At 44.1% G+C, this 17,788-nt stretch overlaps 1 protein-coding gene across 5 annotated transcripts in view; it reads right to left on the bottom strand.

Annotated features, from left to right (window-relative positions):
* LOC116944204 (teneurin-3-like) overlaps nucleotides 1–17,788 on the bottom strand; it is a 456,734-nt gene that overhangs the window by 132,399 nt on the left and 306,547 nt on the right. For all 5 annotated transcript variants that reach the window (XM_076068250.1, XM_076068253.1, XM_076068251.1 and 2 more), the window contains one exon: nucleotides 6,317–6,528. In XM_076068250.1, the coding sequence (XP_075924365.1) occupies nucleotides 6,317–6,528 (212 nt within the window). The remainder of the gene's footprint in view (nucleotides 1–6,316; nucleotides 6,529–17,788) is intronic.

Genomic DNA, 17,788 nt, shown 5'->3' with positions numbered 1-17,788 from the left:
GCTTGTTCCTAGATGCGATTCTCCCTCCATCTAACGGAAGCCCCCTGCATGCAAGCCTCGCCAAAATTAAAACCACACACTGTCCCTGAAATGTCTTTCCTTTTCCACCGATTATTTTTTTCCTCTCTCTCTCTGTGTCCTCAGAAAATATATTTTTTCTTCTTCTTCAGACTATTTCTATGTACATGTCGTGGGCACGCGTGCAGCGTCTTGAGATGTGGTCGCGTTTTCAGACGCGTCGAAGATGCACGTTGTAAATTGTAATATTAACGTATTGTAAAAGTGCGCGCTCGTTTTTCACACTTCGTACCTGGATATAGACGAATGGATAAAACGTGTATTTGTATTTTACACGTAACTGCATTGGACATTGTTAATCTCATTCATCTCACCAACGTGATTCGCAGCAGTGTATGCGGCCTACGTGCCTCCAACTGCAACGCATGTTTAACACACGGGGGCTCGTGACTCATCTCGGCGCTTGTGTTCTAATTAATCCGGCTAGCAACTGGAACCACCCTCTCGAACAAGCTCCACATTCCCCCAGATGTAAGCCAAATGAATTGTTAAATTGGATTTTAAAAAATCACTTTTGCCCCTACTCCAAGATGCCAGTCCCCATCCGATTTCAATAAAATAAATCAGAAGCTAATGCGAACGCTAGCCTGGCTTAAATGGAACATTGGGTGGGGAGGGGGTGGGGGTGGGGTGGGGTCAGACATTCTAAGTGTGTGTAGCTACCGCGATTTCAAAAAAAATTACGGGGCCGTGTGCCTGACATTAACGTTTCCACCCCTCCAATTTGACCCCCCCGACTAAAACAATCCTCGCGGCAATTTGTAACCGCGCGGCTCACGCACAACGCCGCAGTCGCAGGCGAGGCAGGCGACGGCGGTCCTCACGAGTCTACGATTACACGAGTCTCAAGAGGACTCGAGTCAAATAGCGAAATCCGCGCCACGCAGAGCACGAATGGCACCGTGGATTAAAACAAGGGAACCATAAAGGGCACCGTGCAGAAACCCTTTAATTTGTATTCATACCGTCATTATAATCGATATTTTGCTTTATTTATAGAGAAGCTTGTTTTATTGTAAGCATCCAAGGTGACCAGGTGCTCCTGCTGCCTATTAGGGAACATTGCGGTTGATGAAGCACGCCTGATGCTTTGTGACAGAGCGTTCGACCGGAGGACTTAGCAACCAAACATCTCATTGGTTTGCCACAAGGATGGCCTGTACAATGCCCCCATGAGATGCGTGTGTTCATGGGTTTATTATTTCCTTTGGTTGTTTGTTCACCAATTACCGTATATCCCCATACTGGGGGAAATAACTACTGTATTATCACTTGTGCGCGCGGATAAATCACGCTTTTAATAAAGCATTTTTTTTTTACAAATACGTCTCTGGGACACGTGTGCGTTGACTCAGAATGCTGGTGTGAATCAATGCATACCGTGGAGAAATTGCACCCATATAACTCGTTCCTTTACCTTGTAATTTTAAATAATGAAGGGGTGAGGGGGGGAAGGTGCAATGGTCGGTCACTCAGCGCTTGCTCCAGGAGCCATTAGCGGCGACAGTTCAATAAACACAGAGAATCAGCGCTTATATTCCTGACCCACTTACAACAATTCTTGCTACCATCAGACACCTGCTCAACTGCCTTTTTCCTGAGCACTTCAGTGTGCAATCACCTTGCCACTCAATTAACCACTTCACCCATGGGATTTCTGGGCGAGTATTTTTTTGTAATCTACACTGCTAAGTATATCTATAAAATGTATTGCTTCCTTGGAAAATGTACTCGGAGAGGAATTTTATTAATATCGCGTGGACCACTATTAAGACACTTTAACAATGTAAACATGTGCATTACTACCCTGTCATATTTTCATATTGTCGCCAGAGTTTGGCACTCTTAAGTGAGGGAGTTAATGTGATCCAAATGGATATGATCTGTTGGATGGATGAGAACGAGGTTTACCAAAGCTGATTGAAACTAATTTTAACGGGCAGTGAGTCACAACCCTGCCGCGTGAAATTCACGGGGAAGGATCAGTAAAAAAACATTCATTCTGAAGGTTAAAACTGAACGGCATGAAAAAAGACGCGGTGAAAGGGGGAATTTTTAAATAAAAAAAATATGCACGCAATAATGACCTGCCAGGGGAATTGTAGGCATCAGACAATTTATTTGTATGGCAGTTCTGAAAAAAACCCATGCGATCATTAGCAAACTTTGTGACACGTTGTTTTATTGCATTAACATTGTCGTGCCGTCTATCTGCAGTTCATCTAACGTCTGACAGGCTGCCATCAGTCATCAGCGTGCACACAGTGGCGCTCCAGCTATTTACATTGCAATCATCTATGGGCAAATCCCTGCCCTCGATATTTCTTTTTTTTAAGGCAGGTGTCAACATGGACAGGAGTTTCTATTTCCACCATCATGTGGCGATGAAGCCGGAATCTTAAAAAGATGTCGGTGAGGTCTGTCCTGCCACATTGCGAGTAAACTTTTCTCTTTAAAAAAATAACAACACGTGGGCATCATCCTGCTGGGATTTGCATGCTATTTTCGCGATTGTAAATTTAACTGTGATAAAAAAAAGTATTACAAAATTGTTTGTGCTTTTTAGATTTTAAATGCCGTGCATGCAATTGCTATTGCAGAAGCTCCTGCAGCGGCGAGCGACTTGTGCTATCTCAAGTGTACATAAGGTTATTATTGAAGGAAAAAAAAGAACTTTAAAAAAACATAATCTTTAATGAACTTTAATTATCTTGGAGCGGCACAATCTTTAAGATGAAGGCAATAAACCCTAATTGGACTGCTGCTTCTCTGAGGCTAACCATCAAGTGTCCTGAAGCCCATCGGCAGGGTTTGATTGGATCATATTTTCCCAACGGCCAATGCATGTACGCATACATCCTTCCCGGGAACACACTCTGCACACGTGCACAGACCCACACTACGCACGCGCGTGCGCACACAATTCAATTACGTGTTAATTATGAACTTATTATGTGTCCTTTTATTATCTGCACTAACATGTTGGCTTTCCTGTCCTTGCACCCTAAGGGGGGAACGCTCATTAAATCTATCGGCGAAGCTGAGTTGCACGAGATCGCCGCTCTTGCGCGCAACGGGAGCGAAGGCGGCGGGCGGCAGGGGCTGTGCGTGGCCGCCGCGAGGCGGTGGCCGCGAGGGGCCCCCCTCGCCCACGTCGCCGTGGTTTACGCGAGCCCAGGTGCGAGGCGGTCATTCGAGGGCTTGACAGAAGTATTTATTTTTCCTCGCAGCTTCACAGGCGGTGCGGGGGGGGGGGTGCTGGGGTGATTACGTCGCGGCGATGGAAGGGGCCGTTCGAGAGCCGCCGTTAAGGCGTCAAAACCGGCCGCGATTTTTTTTTCTTATATATTCACAAATTCAAGATACAGCTCACCAGGATTAAGTATAGCGTCACGGCCGATTGCTCGGCATACAGATTGAGGGAATAAAATGGAATTGGTGGCACTGACAGTGGTGCATTCTCCCCCCCCCCCTTCAGCAAGCTCTTAGCAGTCATGAACTTAGCCTTGTAAATGTGTCTGCAAATGCAAGCATCAACACGTCTGATGGCTATATTCATGAGCACAGGAGGGTGAGGCTTGCAAGGTCAGTGGGTTCACACACTAAAGAAACGTTCCATCTTCTACAAAAAGTGGAAATCATGAGCACCAAATGAAGCGTACGTACAGAGACCAGGGAAAGCGTTGCAACTACCCAGCCAATACAAACACCGGTTAGTGTACCATGAATCGCCAATACTACCTTACCACATTCAAGCCAGCCTGCATTCATCACTTATACGAAACCATTCCCTCAATTCCGCGTGAAGTTTTATGCAAGTTAATAAATATGTGCATGATGCGAAATGGTGGCATTGGAGGGATTCACGTTAGTGATGGCCGTCCGTAACATTTCTGCTTCGTAGCTGTTCGCGGTTGTGCTATATAGGCCTCTGATTGATGTTTACCGCACGTTGTTCGGCACGATGCCCGGCGCGTTGCTGCACACGCTGGTAGCCCAGTTTCTGAAGAAGCTCCCAGAACGTGGAGGAAAAACGTCGGACAAGCATACCCTGAACAACAATGGTGCAAACCTGAAAATACAGCGGAGCTCCCCCAGAAAACTGTCACCCAACGTACGCTTTAGAGTTCAGCCACCACAGATATACCTCTCCGTTTGTTCATGAAGCCCTCAAGATGCTTGATTTATGTTGCAGGTGCCCAGGGGTCTTATTTGTATTAGAGGCATTATGAAAGTGGGATTGGAACCCACAGTCGACTGATATGCCACAGGAATATAATTTTGGCAAATGGGTGAGCGCTGCAGTAGCAAATTATGGGCTTCATACAAAAGATACGCTTTGTAATCATTAGTTTGCATATAGGTAACAATTACAACGTATGATAACGTTACGATATACATCATTTATAGGGGGGGGGGGGGGTGTCAATATCGTGTTCACAGCTTCGGGGCAGTGTTTGAAATTCCGCATTGTGATGCTGAAGGTAACGTAATTTTTTTCCTTTGGAAAAAAACACTGTTTACCTACAAAGTGGTATTAATGTTTTCTGCCTTGGAGCCGTGAGAAGCTGAATCAACTCGTGAATGGATTTGAACTTTGAAATATTCTGAGGGTGAGATGCGTGTCCATGCCATGGCACCACTGCCAATATATACTTATTTATTCATCATTATCATCAGCCATGATCAATCCACCGCTGAATGAAGGCATCCCAAGCTGTCACCATTTCTTATGATCCTGCAATATAATAATCCACCTAGCAGACACAAGCTGATGTATCCCCCCACCATATCTTTGTAAGCAATGTTTAAAAATAAGCACTAAAGGATATTATTTTTCCAAGCTGCTTTAAATGTCACGTTAATTTGCTCGAGCAAATTAATTTGCTCGAGCAATTGTATGCCCATGTTCAAGAAGATACTCTCTTTACTGGCTGGCTTGCTGGCTTGCCTTATTTACATCCAATTATAATGATGTTTCGAAAGGATTTTGGGATGCATATCTAAACACGCTACAGCTTCCGCAAATCTTAAGGTCAGCACACAGCTTCACAAAAGGATTCTGCATCCAATATCTGCATCCGAGCAATACATTCTCTACAAACAATGGACCGTCAACCTTTTGCTAAAAGTAATCCAATCCCGTTAATGTCATATCTGGAAGAGAACTATACAATCCCTCTCCACACCGCGCTGTCTCTGAGCTGCCAGATTCACTGCAGCAGCAGTGGCATACATCACAAGTGGGTGGTTTAAAGGATCACTTCACTAAGAAATGGCTCATTTCGCAATTACTGTCATACACCTGTGAACATCAACACAACCTCCAAAGAGTAGCGCATGGGTAAGAGGTACTAACTGTGGTGATCGTTGTGATCAGTACTGCTGCTTTCTTTGCCTGCCATCCCTGTAAACGCAGGTAAATGTGGTGCAGTATAGCAGCGTTATGAGGAGTTGGTGAATTTCTCATGGGCAAAGGGCAGACAGCTCTGATGTAAACATATATAGGAATCCACAAGAGTCTTCTGTGCATCTACATCAGGCGAGCGCAATACATTTTCAGTCGGTAATACGCAAACTGCTTGCATCATTGTGTCATCTCCCGAGATATCTCTACGCACATCGATGCATTGGTGGAGGAAGAACACTGCTCTCGGAATATGCATTGTGTCACGTTATCGTACTTTGTCCTTGCGGCTATGTAAATACAAATGCGACATCGACACAGACAACTTGAAAAAAAGAAAGGCACTAATGGATCACGGTAAACGGCATGCCTTGATTCAGGCCGATGTGGCAACCTTTGAATCCAAACGCATCGAGGAAAGCAAGCAGAAGAGACTGTAGAAAACACCTCTGACCAAAGATGCAATGTGAGACTCCATGTCAATGTACGTAGCCAACTGTGCTAATCGGAGGTGCAGGGGAAGGACAAAAAAAACGGAATTACTTAGATAACCACACATGCATGTGTGAGTCCATGTCCGTCAAGAGTGCAGAAAATGCTTTGCAGCCACCATTGGGCTCGTCAGTCATATGCGAACCCATCAACTTTCTGGTCTATCTTCTTATAATTATCATCATCGTCCAGCAGTCATCATCGTTTTGATGTGACAGCCAACCTGTAAACAATGCAGCTGGCTTTTAACACTGACGATATTAATTCACAGCCGACAATAGCGTTCATTCTGTTATCGGAACAGCGAGCCTTGGTGCCCAGGTACGTGCGCAAACTCACCTGTGTGTGCGTGGGAAGGAGCCCTTTACGTCCATAGAAGCCGAGTGCTGCGTCCAGGTCGATTGAAATGTTAAAGCTGAAGAAGTGTGGCTGGGAGACGTGCAGGTGAGACCTCCAGAACTCTCCAGGGGGAACATCCTGAACAACCACCTGCCCCGGGTCCAACCTCCCACTGTCCAGGGAAACCTCTGTTGAGGAGCCTCCAGCCTTGCCTGTGAAAAAGAAAGCATGATATAAATGCATTAGGTAAAAGTACAGCTCTGCACTTACTTGCTCGTGACACTGCAAAAAAATAAAAAAATAAAAAACATGAACAATTTTTATTTTACCAGGTAAGGCCCGCTGAGTTCTATATCACTTTTTCCGAAAGGACCTGCCTATCACAAATTATAGCTCAATTAAGTGGCTGATCATGTGGACATTTATAGCAGCCAAATACTCTAGACGTAGGTTTCTAAATGTGGAGGGAAATATCGGGAGGACTCGGAGAAAAATCCACGCGACCAGAGGGAGATCACGCAAACTCAAAATTGACAGGCATCATCAGGGTCGGGATCAAACCCACGACCCACTGTATACCAGGCGAGGTAGTTAACATCTCTTAGCCACCGTGATGTGGATGATGAGAGAGAGAGACGCAGACTCCAAATCTACAGCAGCAGCAGGCGTCGTCAGGGTCGGGATCAAACCCACGACCTCCTGTATACCAAGCGAGGTAGTTAACATCTCATAGCCACCGTGATGATGATGATGAGAGAGAGAGACGCAGACTCCAAATCTACAGCAGCAGCAGGCATCGTCAGGGTCGAGATCAAACCCACGACCTCCTGTATACCAAGCGAGGTAGTTAACATCTCATAGCCACCGTGATGATGATGATTATGAGAGAGAGAGAGACGCAGACTCCAAATCTACAGCAGCAGCAGGCGTCGTCAGGGTCGGGATCAAACCCACGACCTCCTGTATACCAAGCGAGGTAGTTAACATCTCATAGCCACCGTGATGATGATGATTATGAGAGAGAGAGAGAGACGCAGACTCCAAATCTACAGCAGCAGCAGGCGTCGTCAGGGTCGGGATCAAACCCACGACCTCCTGCATACCAGGCGAGGTAGTTAACATCTCGCCACTGCTGTCGGGAGGGCCTCCACCAGAAATAGCTCTCAGAAGCGTTCCCCTAGAGGGTGTTGTGGCATATTCTACCACGCTGACCAGATGTCCTGGAAGAAGTGGGAGTGCTCACACCTTACCCTACCACACGTGGCCTGCCGATAGACTAACTATTGTATTACTCATATAAATTGCTGGGTGGACAGAGGCGGGGAGGATTTAGGACATTTCACCAGTATGATATCATGCACAAACATTTTTAATATTGTAGGTAGTCGGGTGGCCCAGAGATCAGAGTGTTGAATTGGTGCAGCTGAGATCCTGGGTTTGAATATGGGTTTTAGCCACCTGTCATTAAAACAGTTTCGAAAGTGAAAATTGTTGATGGTTTCAGCCTGATCTTCAATGATTGCACAAATAGAACCATGATATTAAATTATATGCATATACTTATTTTGGGCAAATTACAGCTCTGTTACATTTTAAATATTGCTTTGTCATATGGCAAACAGTTCAACAGCGGAGTGTATGGAGAAGTGTGCCCCGAACTGAGGAAAAGATACAAAGGAAATTTGAATGCTTTTTTCAGAAGTACTGTGGACATATCTACTGCCATGCTCAGAGGTCCACGGAGCACACCACTCTGCAATATTTATAAATGGATTATTAATCTCATGACACCATTCTGACAGCACAATTGAAATATATTGGGGGAAACAAGAAAAAACAACAAAACATTGAAATATCAGAATATGTGCAAAATCATTGTACGTTTAAATTCACATGGGTTGGTTCAGCTCCATCTGAATGGAAATACTTCATCAGTAATATTAAAATAGCATTCATTACAAGTTGCAGGAATATATATTTACAACATTAGTCGTTGAAGAAGGCTATCATTACTTGACTTGCACATTTGTAAATGGTGGGAGAGTTTATTTTTGCACATGATTAGGCATTTGTAAAATTTTAGCACAGGACATTCTAGATTGTGTTAAAAACATAATTATGGAATGTACATTTATATTCATTACAAAGGTGTGATTTAAAATATGTATAAAAATATAAATTTACAGCCCTTTGCCAAATGAAGGTCTCCATTTGTTATACATTCACGAGGGTTGTTTTAGCCAACTTCACTATGCTGGGCAGTACAGGTTGGTGATGGGGCATTGGGGAGGCAAGACTAGTTCAGATGCAACTTGCCACTAATCATTGGCCTTAGTCGGGCATTAAATCCAGGTCCTCGGGTTCGTCATGCAGTGCCCTAACCACCGCAACACCACTTCACACCTTTTCACATATCAACTAATATGAAAATTAAGTGTCCTCTTGCTGTGATATTAACACAACGGTAATCTCACATTGCGGTCGATTTCTAATTAGGAATCTGTTATTAATTTTAACCGGAGAAAGTTTTCTATATTTACACATTTTACTTGAAGGAGCTTAGCAATATCAATTCTGTGAACATTTTCAATTAGCACGTGGGTCTCGTCGCTTGACTTCCCTCTCAAGCGAACCGCTGATGCTCGTCGCCGAGGGTTATGGTGGGAGCTGAATCTCGAGCCGCAGACCATGATCCCATTTGGGAATGTAACCAAATTCACCCTGTGGCAGGGTTCTGGATTAACAAGAGGCCGCAAAACCAGCGTAATCTGCAATCACTCAAAAGATGTCACATTTCTCTCCCCCCCCACTCACCCAACTAAATGCTGCCTGTGTGCTAATGTGCGTCGGCGGTCAAGTAACGCACACCGATCCATTGCTCTCGCGCATCCACACTCAATACGATTTCAATTCAGTCATCCATAATGGAGGGGGGTTCTTTTGGGGTGGGATCGCGTAAAAATATAAACGCGTCGAAAAAAAAAACCCGCCACCACCCGACACAGCCAATAAGTAAGGGTGTGTCACGTAAAACCAAAGGTGGCAATTCGTTACTAGTTCAGCACACCGGCTGTGTGTTGGAGAGTAAACCCGCAACATTGACAATTCGAGTACGACGCTTCACCGGTAATTACAACCAGCTTCATCAGGTGACAACTAAAATAGTGCAGATATCCTCCTGTTTTAGTCTTAAATAGAGGGGGTAAACGTGATGTCGTCACTGTGAGCCAATCAGGTCGAAGACCAGAGGGGGAGCGGGGGGGGGGTTAATGTAGTCATATAAATTACAACGGATCTGTATTACTAGTTGAGTTATTTACAGTTAATCAACAACATACATTATGCGTGTATATTATTATTTTTAAATGTGCATTGCCGATTTTTTTTGTTTAATTCGGTTAATTTGCAGTTCCAGTTGCCCTTCTGGAACTCTGAATTCAGACGGCGCCCTTTGCTTATTCATGTAGGCGGCATGGCCATCGCTTCCTTGCGACTGGAAACAAGGCTCTCTCCTCCTGGCACTGTGTTACGGGAACGTTATCAACAGGAGTGCCGTCCACAGAGGGCTGCTTTTTCTATCTGCTTTCTTGTAGAGCAATGCTCTTCACCACAGCTGGCTGTTGTGTGGAAAATGTACACCAACAATACCCTTGGTGATTTGGGTTTCAACTGAAGAGCACTTGGTCTCATTGGAAGCAAGGCGGGAAACGTTAGAATGCATTGCTGCACTTGAACACCGTGCTCACAATCTGTGCTCATGCCTTATAGCGCCATCCTTCTTTTGACAGTTCACAAAAAAACCTGAACAATAGCGGATAATGAGCAAATTCTAATTATTTGGAAATATTACTACTATGTAATTTGAACTTGGCAGGAAGCTTCTTGTGAAAGCAGTTTCAATGATTCCTTGAGAAAACGTCAACCATGCAAGCTTCTGTTTAATTAGATATGATTCAAAGATGACAAAAAGGAGGGCAGCAGCACATGTGAAGATGACTGGCCGACAGAAAAGAATGCCACTGTGTAATGGGATGCAATTTGAAAAGATTCCACTTGGTATGTTTTGAAATTGGCTTAGATATGTAAGAGAAACATTGATTATACCATGTATATAAAAAACCCCCACAAAATCCAATTACACAAAATACCTGACCTATTATAGAGAATCCGACATAGGATAAAATATTAAGTTGAATCCCTGAAATTCCTTGCCACTCTGGCAGAAGGGCCTCCATTATGTATGTATGTTGAACTTCTTTCACACCGTATGCAGCCAACCGTTCTAATCCACACTTTATCCCACCATACACTAACTGCTGATAAAATTCTAGGTGGATAGCGGTGGGACCAGTTATTTAGATTATTAGGCTGCTATAAATCTCCACGTGACGAAAAGCCACTTTGTTGAGCTATCATTTGTGGCCAGGTCGCTTCGAAAAAAATAAGCGCATAGCTCAGTAGGCTTTGCCTACTGTAAACATGATGCCTTGAATAAAGGTGTCAGTTTGTGTGCCAGTTAAAAGGGTAAAACCTATTACTACAAATACAAATTTAGTTTATTTTTGTGTGTGATTTGTTTACCTTTCCTATATTTTGCACTCCTATCGTGTTTTTGTATTGTTTGTTGTTCTAACTTTCCGACCCGACCCTCCTGGACATCTCTGAAAAAGAGCTTTATCACTCATCGGATTCCTCCAGTATAAATAAAGATTCCGATGCTGATAAGAAAATTGTACCATCAGTTCAGCTGCCATGTCAGGGGCTCAAACCGGCTACTTCTGGATTGCAAGTCCAGTGTGCTAACTATTACAATGTGGCAGCAGCCGATGTAGGATGACAAGACATATTTCTAAAGTTAGATAATCTCTTCTACAAAGCAGCGATTGCTTTGTCCATGTGCGGGCCACACACATTCCTTATTTAAACGTAGTTATTGTGATTCGTAAAATAATGACGCTTTGTATGTAAACATTGTTAAATATAATGGGGAATTGTTTTGTTAATCTTCAAAGTATTTAAATAGTTTGCATAATCAAGTACTCTTTTATACTTTGCAGTGATATTTATTACGTGCAGTGAATCAATGTAAACCACAAATAAATTGCAAAAATGGCTGGAAAAAATATGTATCTCCTGATAATCTAAATATGTATTTCCTGATAATATAAATATGAATATCCTGCAATAAAAAAAATGAATTTCCCAAAAAAATGTAAAGTGGTCTAATAAATAACTACAACACTTTCAACCGTGCTGTAAATTAATGTTTTGGTCTGTCATTAAATAGGAATAAAATACATTCATCTCCAGACAATGATTGATTGAGTGAATGCATAAAATAAACATTTGTTAATACAATTAAAAACATTAAAATGCAGAGGCGAGTGAACATTTTGAGAGGCGAACTTCATTGAGATGTAATTGTACCAGATCACACACACGTACAGGCCATCTTGTCAATGCACTGCTGGATGAGGGCCTCCCCATGCCTAGTGTGCATAGATGGACCATACCTCGCCACATGTGGCTGTGTAGGTTTGTTAAGGATGGACAGGTACACAACAATGTTAATGCTGCACTGCCCCCTTATGCCCACAATGCCTACTAAACCTGTTTTTGTGCATGGCGGTTACCCATCCAAGCACCATCCAGATTCAACCCTGTGAGATTTTGACAAGAGCAATATCTTTTTTTTCTTTCAGGTGATTTGGTCATAGGCTGTCATGTGATTAAGGTCTGATACAAACGTAATTATTGTGATGAGATTCTATTATGATTTCAATATAAACAATCCATATTATTGTGAGTGTACATTAATAATGAAACGCCTTCAATAGTAATCAAATTGTGCATCGTGCAGGAAAAGTATCCAACGGGAGTTGCAAGGAATCCATAATGCTGTACAAATATATGCAAATTTGATCATGCCATTATTTCACGGACATATGTGCCGCTAATGTAGTTTCTGGTAAGAGTCAGCAAGAATATTGATTGACAACAAATGTGCTGCAGTTTTGTCAATACCGAAGACGGCTGTAGAAAGGCGCCAAATCCACTGGGAATTTTATTTTGTTACAAAAAGCTACATATGGTGCTTAATAGTACAGCTCAGAAAGAGAATAAAAAATATCCAGAAACTTGGATGAAGCCTTTGCCTGCATATGGAAACTTAATTGAGCCCATGTGCGTGGATAAATACTCGAGCAATCCAATCCAAGTGCAACCGAATAGTCGAGGGGTGGATATCGTAATTTAGCAAAAGTTGAAAAGAGCCTTCTAATATGCATTTCTCTCAACTGACCTACTTTTCCAGCTTCCTTTAATTTCGAGATTTTTTTTCACGAAATTTCAGTCAGCCCTTTTATTTTGGGTGAGGCCCACGAAGCTAAGACGCCATTTTTGTTAATGGCGACCACGCCAAAACAACTGATTCGGTAGCAAGCACATTACACGGTAAAGGAGCGTTTTTACAAGGGGTTCCATAGAACAAAGGGAAGGAGTATCCTTAGGTTTTTTCGGTAAAGTCACGTAGATAGAAAAAAATAAAAAAATAGAGTGAATAAAAAATAAATAATAAAATAAAGATAGAACAATAAACAACAACAAAAACAATCAAGATTTGAAGCTTTCGTGACTGCAGGAATCCACACTCTTTGGTTATTTCGCTAAAGTCAGTCACTAGGTATAAAATAAAATAAATCACGTTTCGATCAGCAGTTCCACTGCTGGATTATATTTTTTCCACCTGAGGACGACCGCTTGTGTTGTGATCGAAACGTCGTGATTTATTTTATTTTATACCTACGTGACTTTACCGAAAAAACCAAAAAGTAACAAAAAAACACGAATGTAGACTGTAGCCTGGTTGTTCATCGGAGTGAGTGTACTGGCAGTCTATAATGTAGACTGTAGCCTGGTTATAAGTTTGGTGAGTGTACTGGCAGTCTATAATGTAGATTGTAGCAATGGTTAAGCTGGGTGAGTGTACTGGCAGTCTATAATGTAGACTGTAGCCTGGTTCTTATCCTCGGTGAGTGTACTGGCAGTCTATAATGTAGACTGTAGCCTGTTTTTTAAGCTGATGAGCATATTGGCAGTCTATGATGTCGACTGTAGCAATGGATATTAAACTGAGTGAGCGTACTGGCAGTCTATAATGTAGACTTATTCTTGGTTCTTTCTGTAATTTAAATATAAAAAAAACACGACGTTTCGATCTCAACACAAGCGGTCATCATCAGGAAAAGGGGGGTTAGCCTCTAAAGGTAAACTGTTTATAAAGGTTTAGAGATGGGTGTATTTTTCTATCTACGTGACTTTACTGAAAGAACCAAAGAATATGAATTCCTGTGGTCACGAAATGTTTTGAGTCAAAATTTAAAAGGAAGGAGATTTTATATACAAGGCTAGATCAACTAACCTGAACTTTGTACGAGGGAAATATATCTAGAAATCCAAAATAATATGATGCATGACACTCGCGAGACGAGCACACGTATGGTATTTAATATAGCATTTAAACACAGCATGAATTACAAGCTGCTTTTCCGATTATAATGATAGTCAAATTTGATGCAACGTGAACATTGCCGAGACCCGTCTCATGGCAGCTCATCCAAAACTGTACCGCGAAACAACTCCCTGCTCATCCATTCGTAATGCTTTCCAACTACGGTTGAAAGGGGTTAAGGCAATAGCTCCTGTCCTTCCTGTAACGTGGGGGGGGGGGGGGGGGCGCTCGGTAACTCCCGTAGAGATAATGCAATATGAAGTTGTGTTCCTATTAGGGATGCACCCTACAGAAATCTGGTCGAATTGATGGAAAGATGTCCGTGCTATTGGTGGCCTCATGACGTCAGCAGCTCTGCCTTGACAGCAAAGGTCTCAGTTCAGAATCAGTCGAGGGCATTATTTTTCCATCAGCTGCGTAACGCTGTGCGAAAGCTACCTGATATGTCGCTCCGCACGAGGCTTCGGGTCTTTTTGGCCACAGTCATGCCCTCCCCTCCTCGATGCTTGCAAAATGTGGACCCCCTCTAATGGAACATCTGCGCCCGTTAGAAATATTCAGGCTGACCTCCCTACAGTCCATCCTGGGTTTAACCTGCAGGCTGGATTGTGTGAGGAACTCACAAATCCTTGAAGGATCTGGACACATTTCCATCAGTGAGCTTCTCCTGCGGGCCAAGCTGTGTTGGCTGGGTCATGTAGCCCACATGCCCAGCCACCGAATGCCCAAGCAGCTTCTGTTTGGATGTTTAGAGAGGGCTGAACGGGTATGACACGGGCTGGAAAAGAGATGGCCTGATTTGGTACGATGTGGAGCTGAATTGACTTGCCGAAGATCAGCACCAGCGGTGTCAAGATCGGCCTCTACAGAGGAGGCTCATGAAGGATGCATACTGGGCAATTAGAGGGAGTCAGGCTACAACAACGGAGGGCAGAGGAGCGACAATCACAACAAGTGGAGGACCGGGCGACTAAAATGCAACAAGTTGGTACTGTAGGGGGCACAGCTGGTACATCTGCGAGTCATCTCCGTCAGTCAACCCATGGTCTGTCTCATGACCTCCTGTCAGCAAACCTTCGACACTTCACGTGGCCTCGGAGTGCACCAGGCCTGGCACAAGCATCGTGGTGACCTCACCACCACTTCATGGCGAATGCCGGCTGTTGTTGTCATGACACGTGGGGAGCAAGCGGTTGTGCAACGGGTAGCACGCTGTGCTACAAACCCGAAAATCCGGGTTCGATTCCTGCTCACGGCCAACATCAGTGACAATTATCTGAACTGGTCCTAGGCCACCCCTAGGTCGACTCAGTCTAAAACGAGTACCAGGTGTGGTGTGTTAACATCGCCACTCGGGAGACAAAGGTGGTACTAGCCACCCACCCCCTTGCATGCCATGCCGGCCTTCATATGTGCTCGCTAACAGCACCTGCCCCAACAGGCTGTTAAAGCTAACAACGGGGGATCTTTGTCTTTGTATGGGGTGTAGGAGGGGCTCAGCTCCCTCCAGCCACACGACGATACGGAGCAGCTGGGGCTGCTACAAGGATATTGGATTAAAAGACAGGAAAATAGCATTTCGTACACGTAAATAAGCCATCAGCGCTTCATTCGCAGCTCACGGACACACATTTAAACTCCGTGACATGATCTGCTCTCCTGTGCCTGGGTATGCTTTCACACTCCAACGGGTTCCCTAATTCAAAATTCGATTGGGAAATTATAATGCCATTCACCTTAAACCTAAATGGCGCCCGCTGAGCAAATAGCATCTACTGTTTGCCTTTGCTTATGGTTTGATATCGTATGAGCTTCTGAGCATCAGTAGGTGATCATGTGTAACGGTAATCCCCTTGGCAATATGAGTTCATGGGAGGCGTTACTCGGTACCAGCAGCTTACTCACGTAAATTGTCCTTTCATTCCGTTCCTTTCATTGTTATCCACACTAACTGCATGAAAGTACGATTCACTTATTGTATCCCTGTAATGAACAGCATGTGTATGTTTACCATACTGTGTTTCCAGCATATGCTGGCTCTGTTTCTTATAAATTGTACAAAGATGCTCCTTTCAACTCTCATGAGCTGAGTTCCTATGAGTGCTCTGATGGTATCAAAGGGTCATTCTTCATAGGTTTAGCAACCAAATGGGCTTACTGTTCTGACAGCGGCCACTTCTACTGAAGTTTTTCGCTCCAGCAGAGGAATTATTTATCTGACAAATAGCAAAGACAAATATCGGCCGTATAGCCTTAACTGACTTTTTGTGCAAGTGCTGTTAGGGAGCACCTATGAAGGCCGAATGCTAACACTACTGTGCCCCACAATTAGCACGTATGCATGCACGTCCAAAATAATTAAATGCATGACTATAGAAACATCAGTGGTGAGTGACATCTGAACTGGTCATGCCCCCCCTAACACCCCTTCACAAACCCGCACTAACCAGCATGATGAAGTATGGTCACACAACCTCCATGGTCAACACAGCATGCGCTCGATAAGTATTTTTAGTGCATTCTATTCCATTAGGATGCCTGTATAAATAACACATTGTCTTTCCCATCAATATTCTTGGTTCTTTCGGTAAAGTCACGTAGACGGGAAACAACAGTCACGAAAGCTTTAAATCAAATTTTTTCCCATCAATGTTAAAATGTCAAACCTCACTTCTGGCGACGATACATGACGCATTGGTTATCTGCTTGTATTTGGCTATCAGGTCGCTGCAGGAACATAGAGATTAAATAAAATATTGGGAAACGGAGTAAGCACAAGCTGCACATTGAGATCCAGACGTATAACAGCAACGTCAAACCGGCGCCGCTGTACGGCTTGGAGAGTTGGCGTGATGGCAAGACCGACACGGTAGAGGATGGCACCCTTCCATGACACATGACTCAGGAGAATAGGCTGGCTGCATCTTCTGGCGAAACGAAATCCACAACACCGAAGTGTGCAAGAAGACCGGTTGTCCTAATATCGCACAAAACATCGAGAGACGGCGACTCAGATGGCTCGGACATGTTCTCAGAACGGACCAGGCACCGTACACCAAAATTGCCCTTACATGGACACCGCTGGGCAAAAGGAAACCTGGGAGACCCTGGTTTCCTTTGCACCGTCAAGGACGAGCCGTTAGCACCGATCGACGTCTCTCGGGGCGAGGCTCAACATGTTGCCAAGGACGGGAAGAAGTGGAGGGAACTCATTGCGGCCTCGTGTCCCACTGGGGATGAAGAGGATTAACGAACTAACTGTAGTGACATTGAATTGGTCACTACGTAGCATAGTGCTGGCTGCTGGCAGGGAAGGGGATCTGCAACTTGAAGCAGCCCTGACTGACAGCAGGCCACGTGATAGACCCGAGAGGGATCTAGGGGAAAGGTTACGGAAGGGACACGTCGGGAACCCGCTAGTAATGTTCTAGAAAGGGGGGCGTGGCCAGGGTGGAGCGAGGCCACGCTGGGAGGATAAAAGGGGACCCCGAGCGGGAGCTCGGTGCTGTCGTTTGGAGTGGGATCCCCGTCGTCGTTGTCGTCGCTGTTGAAGATCGTCGCCATCGCCGTTGTCGTCTCGTGATTTCGTCGCTGATAATTGCGCTGCTAGACGTAGTTGGCTGTCTCGGTTCAGCGCCGTCAGTGTCAGACGGCTAGCGTTGTGTTGTAGGCTAGCAACCAGTTTAGAGTTGCGTATAAGCGAGAGAGAGTGTAACAGTATAGGGTGTGTATTGTATAAAGTGGGCAAAGTGTGCTCGGTGTTTAAAATAAATAATTGCCTCCAAGAAGTGACGTCTCCATGTCAGTCACTACATAACGAACACATCGAAATCAAAAGTCTTGCTTTGTATTCCTGCACAGTGCCGACATTTTGATGTGGATTTAGCACAACACGTTCCTTGACTTCCAATATTTTGTTTGAGAAGTTAGGCGTGCATTGCCCGAGTAAATCCTAAGATATA

Source organism: Petromyzon marinus, chromosome 20 (assembly GCF_048934315.1).
Source record: "Petromyzon marinus isolate PM22_M1 ecotype Great Lakes invasive population chromosome 20, UKy_Petmar_22M1.pri1.0, whole genome shotgun sequence".
Classification (NCBI taxonomy): domain Eukaryota; kingdom Metazoa; phylum Chordata; class Hyperoartia; order Petromyzontiformes; family Petromyzontidae; genus Petromyzon; species Petromyzon marinus.
This window is presented reverse-complemented; position numbering and strand designations above follow the sequence as displayed.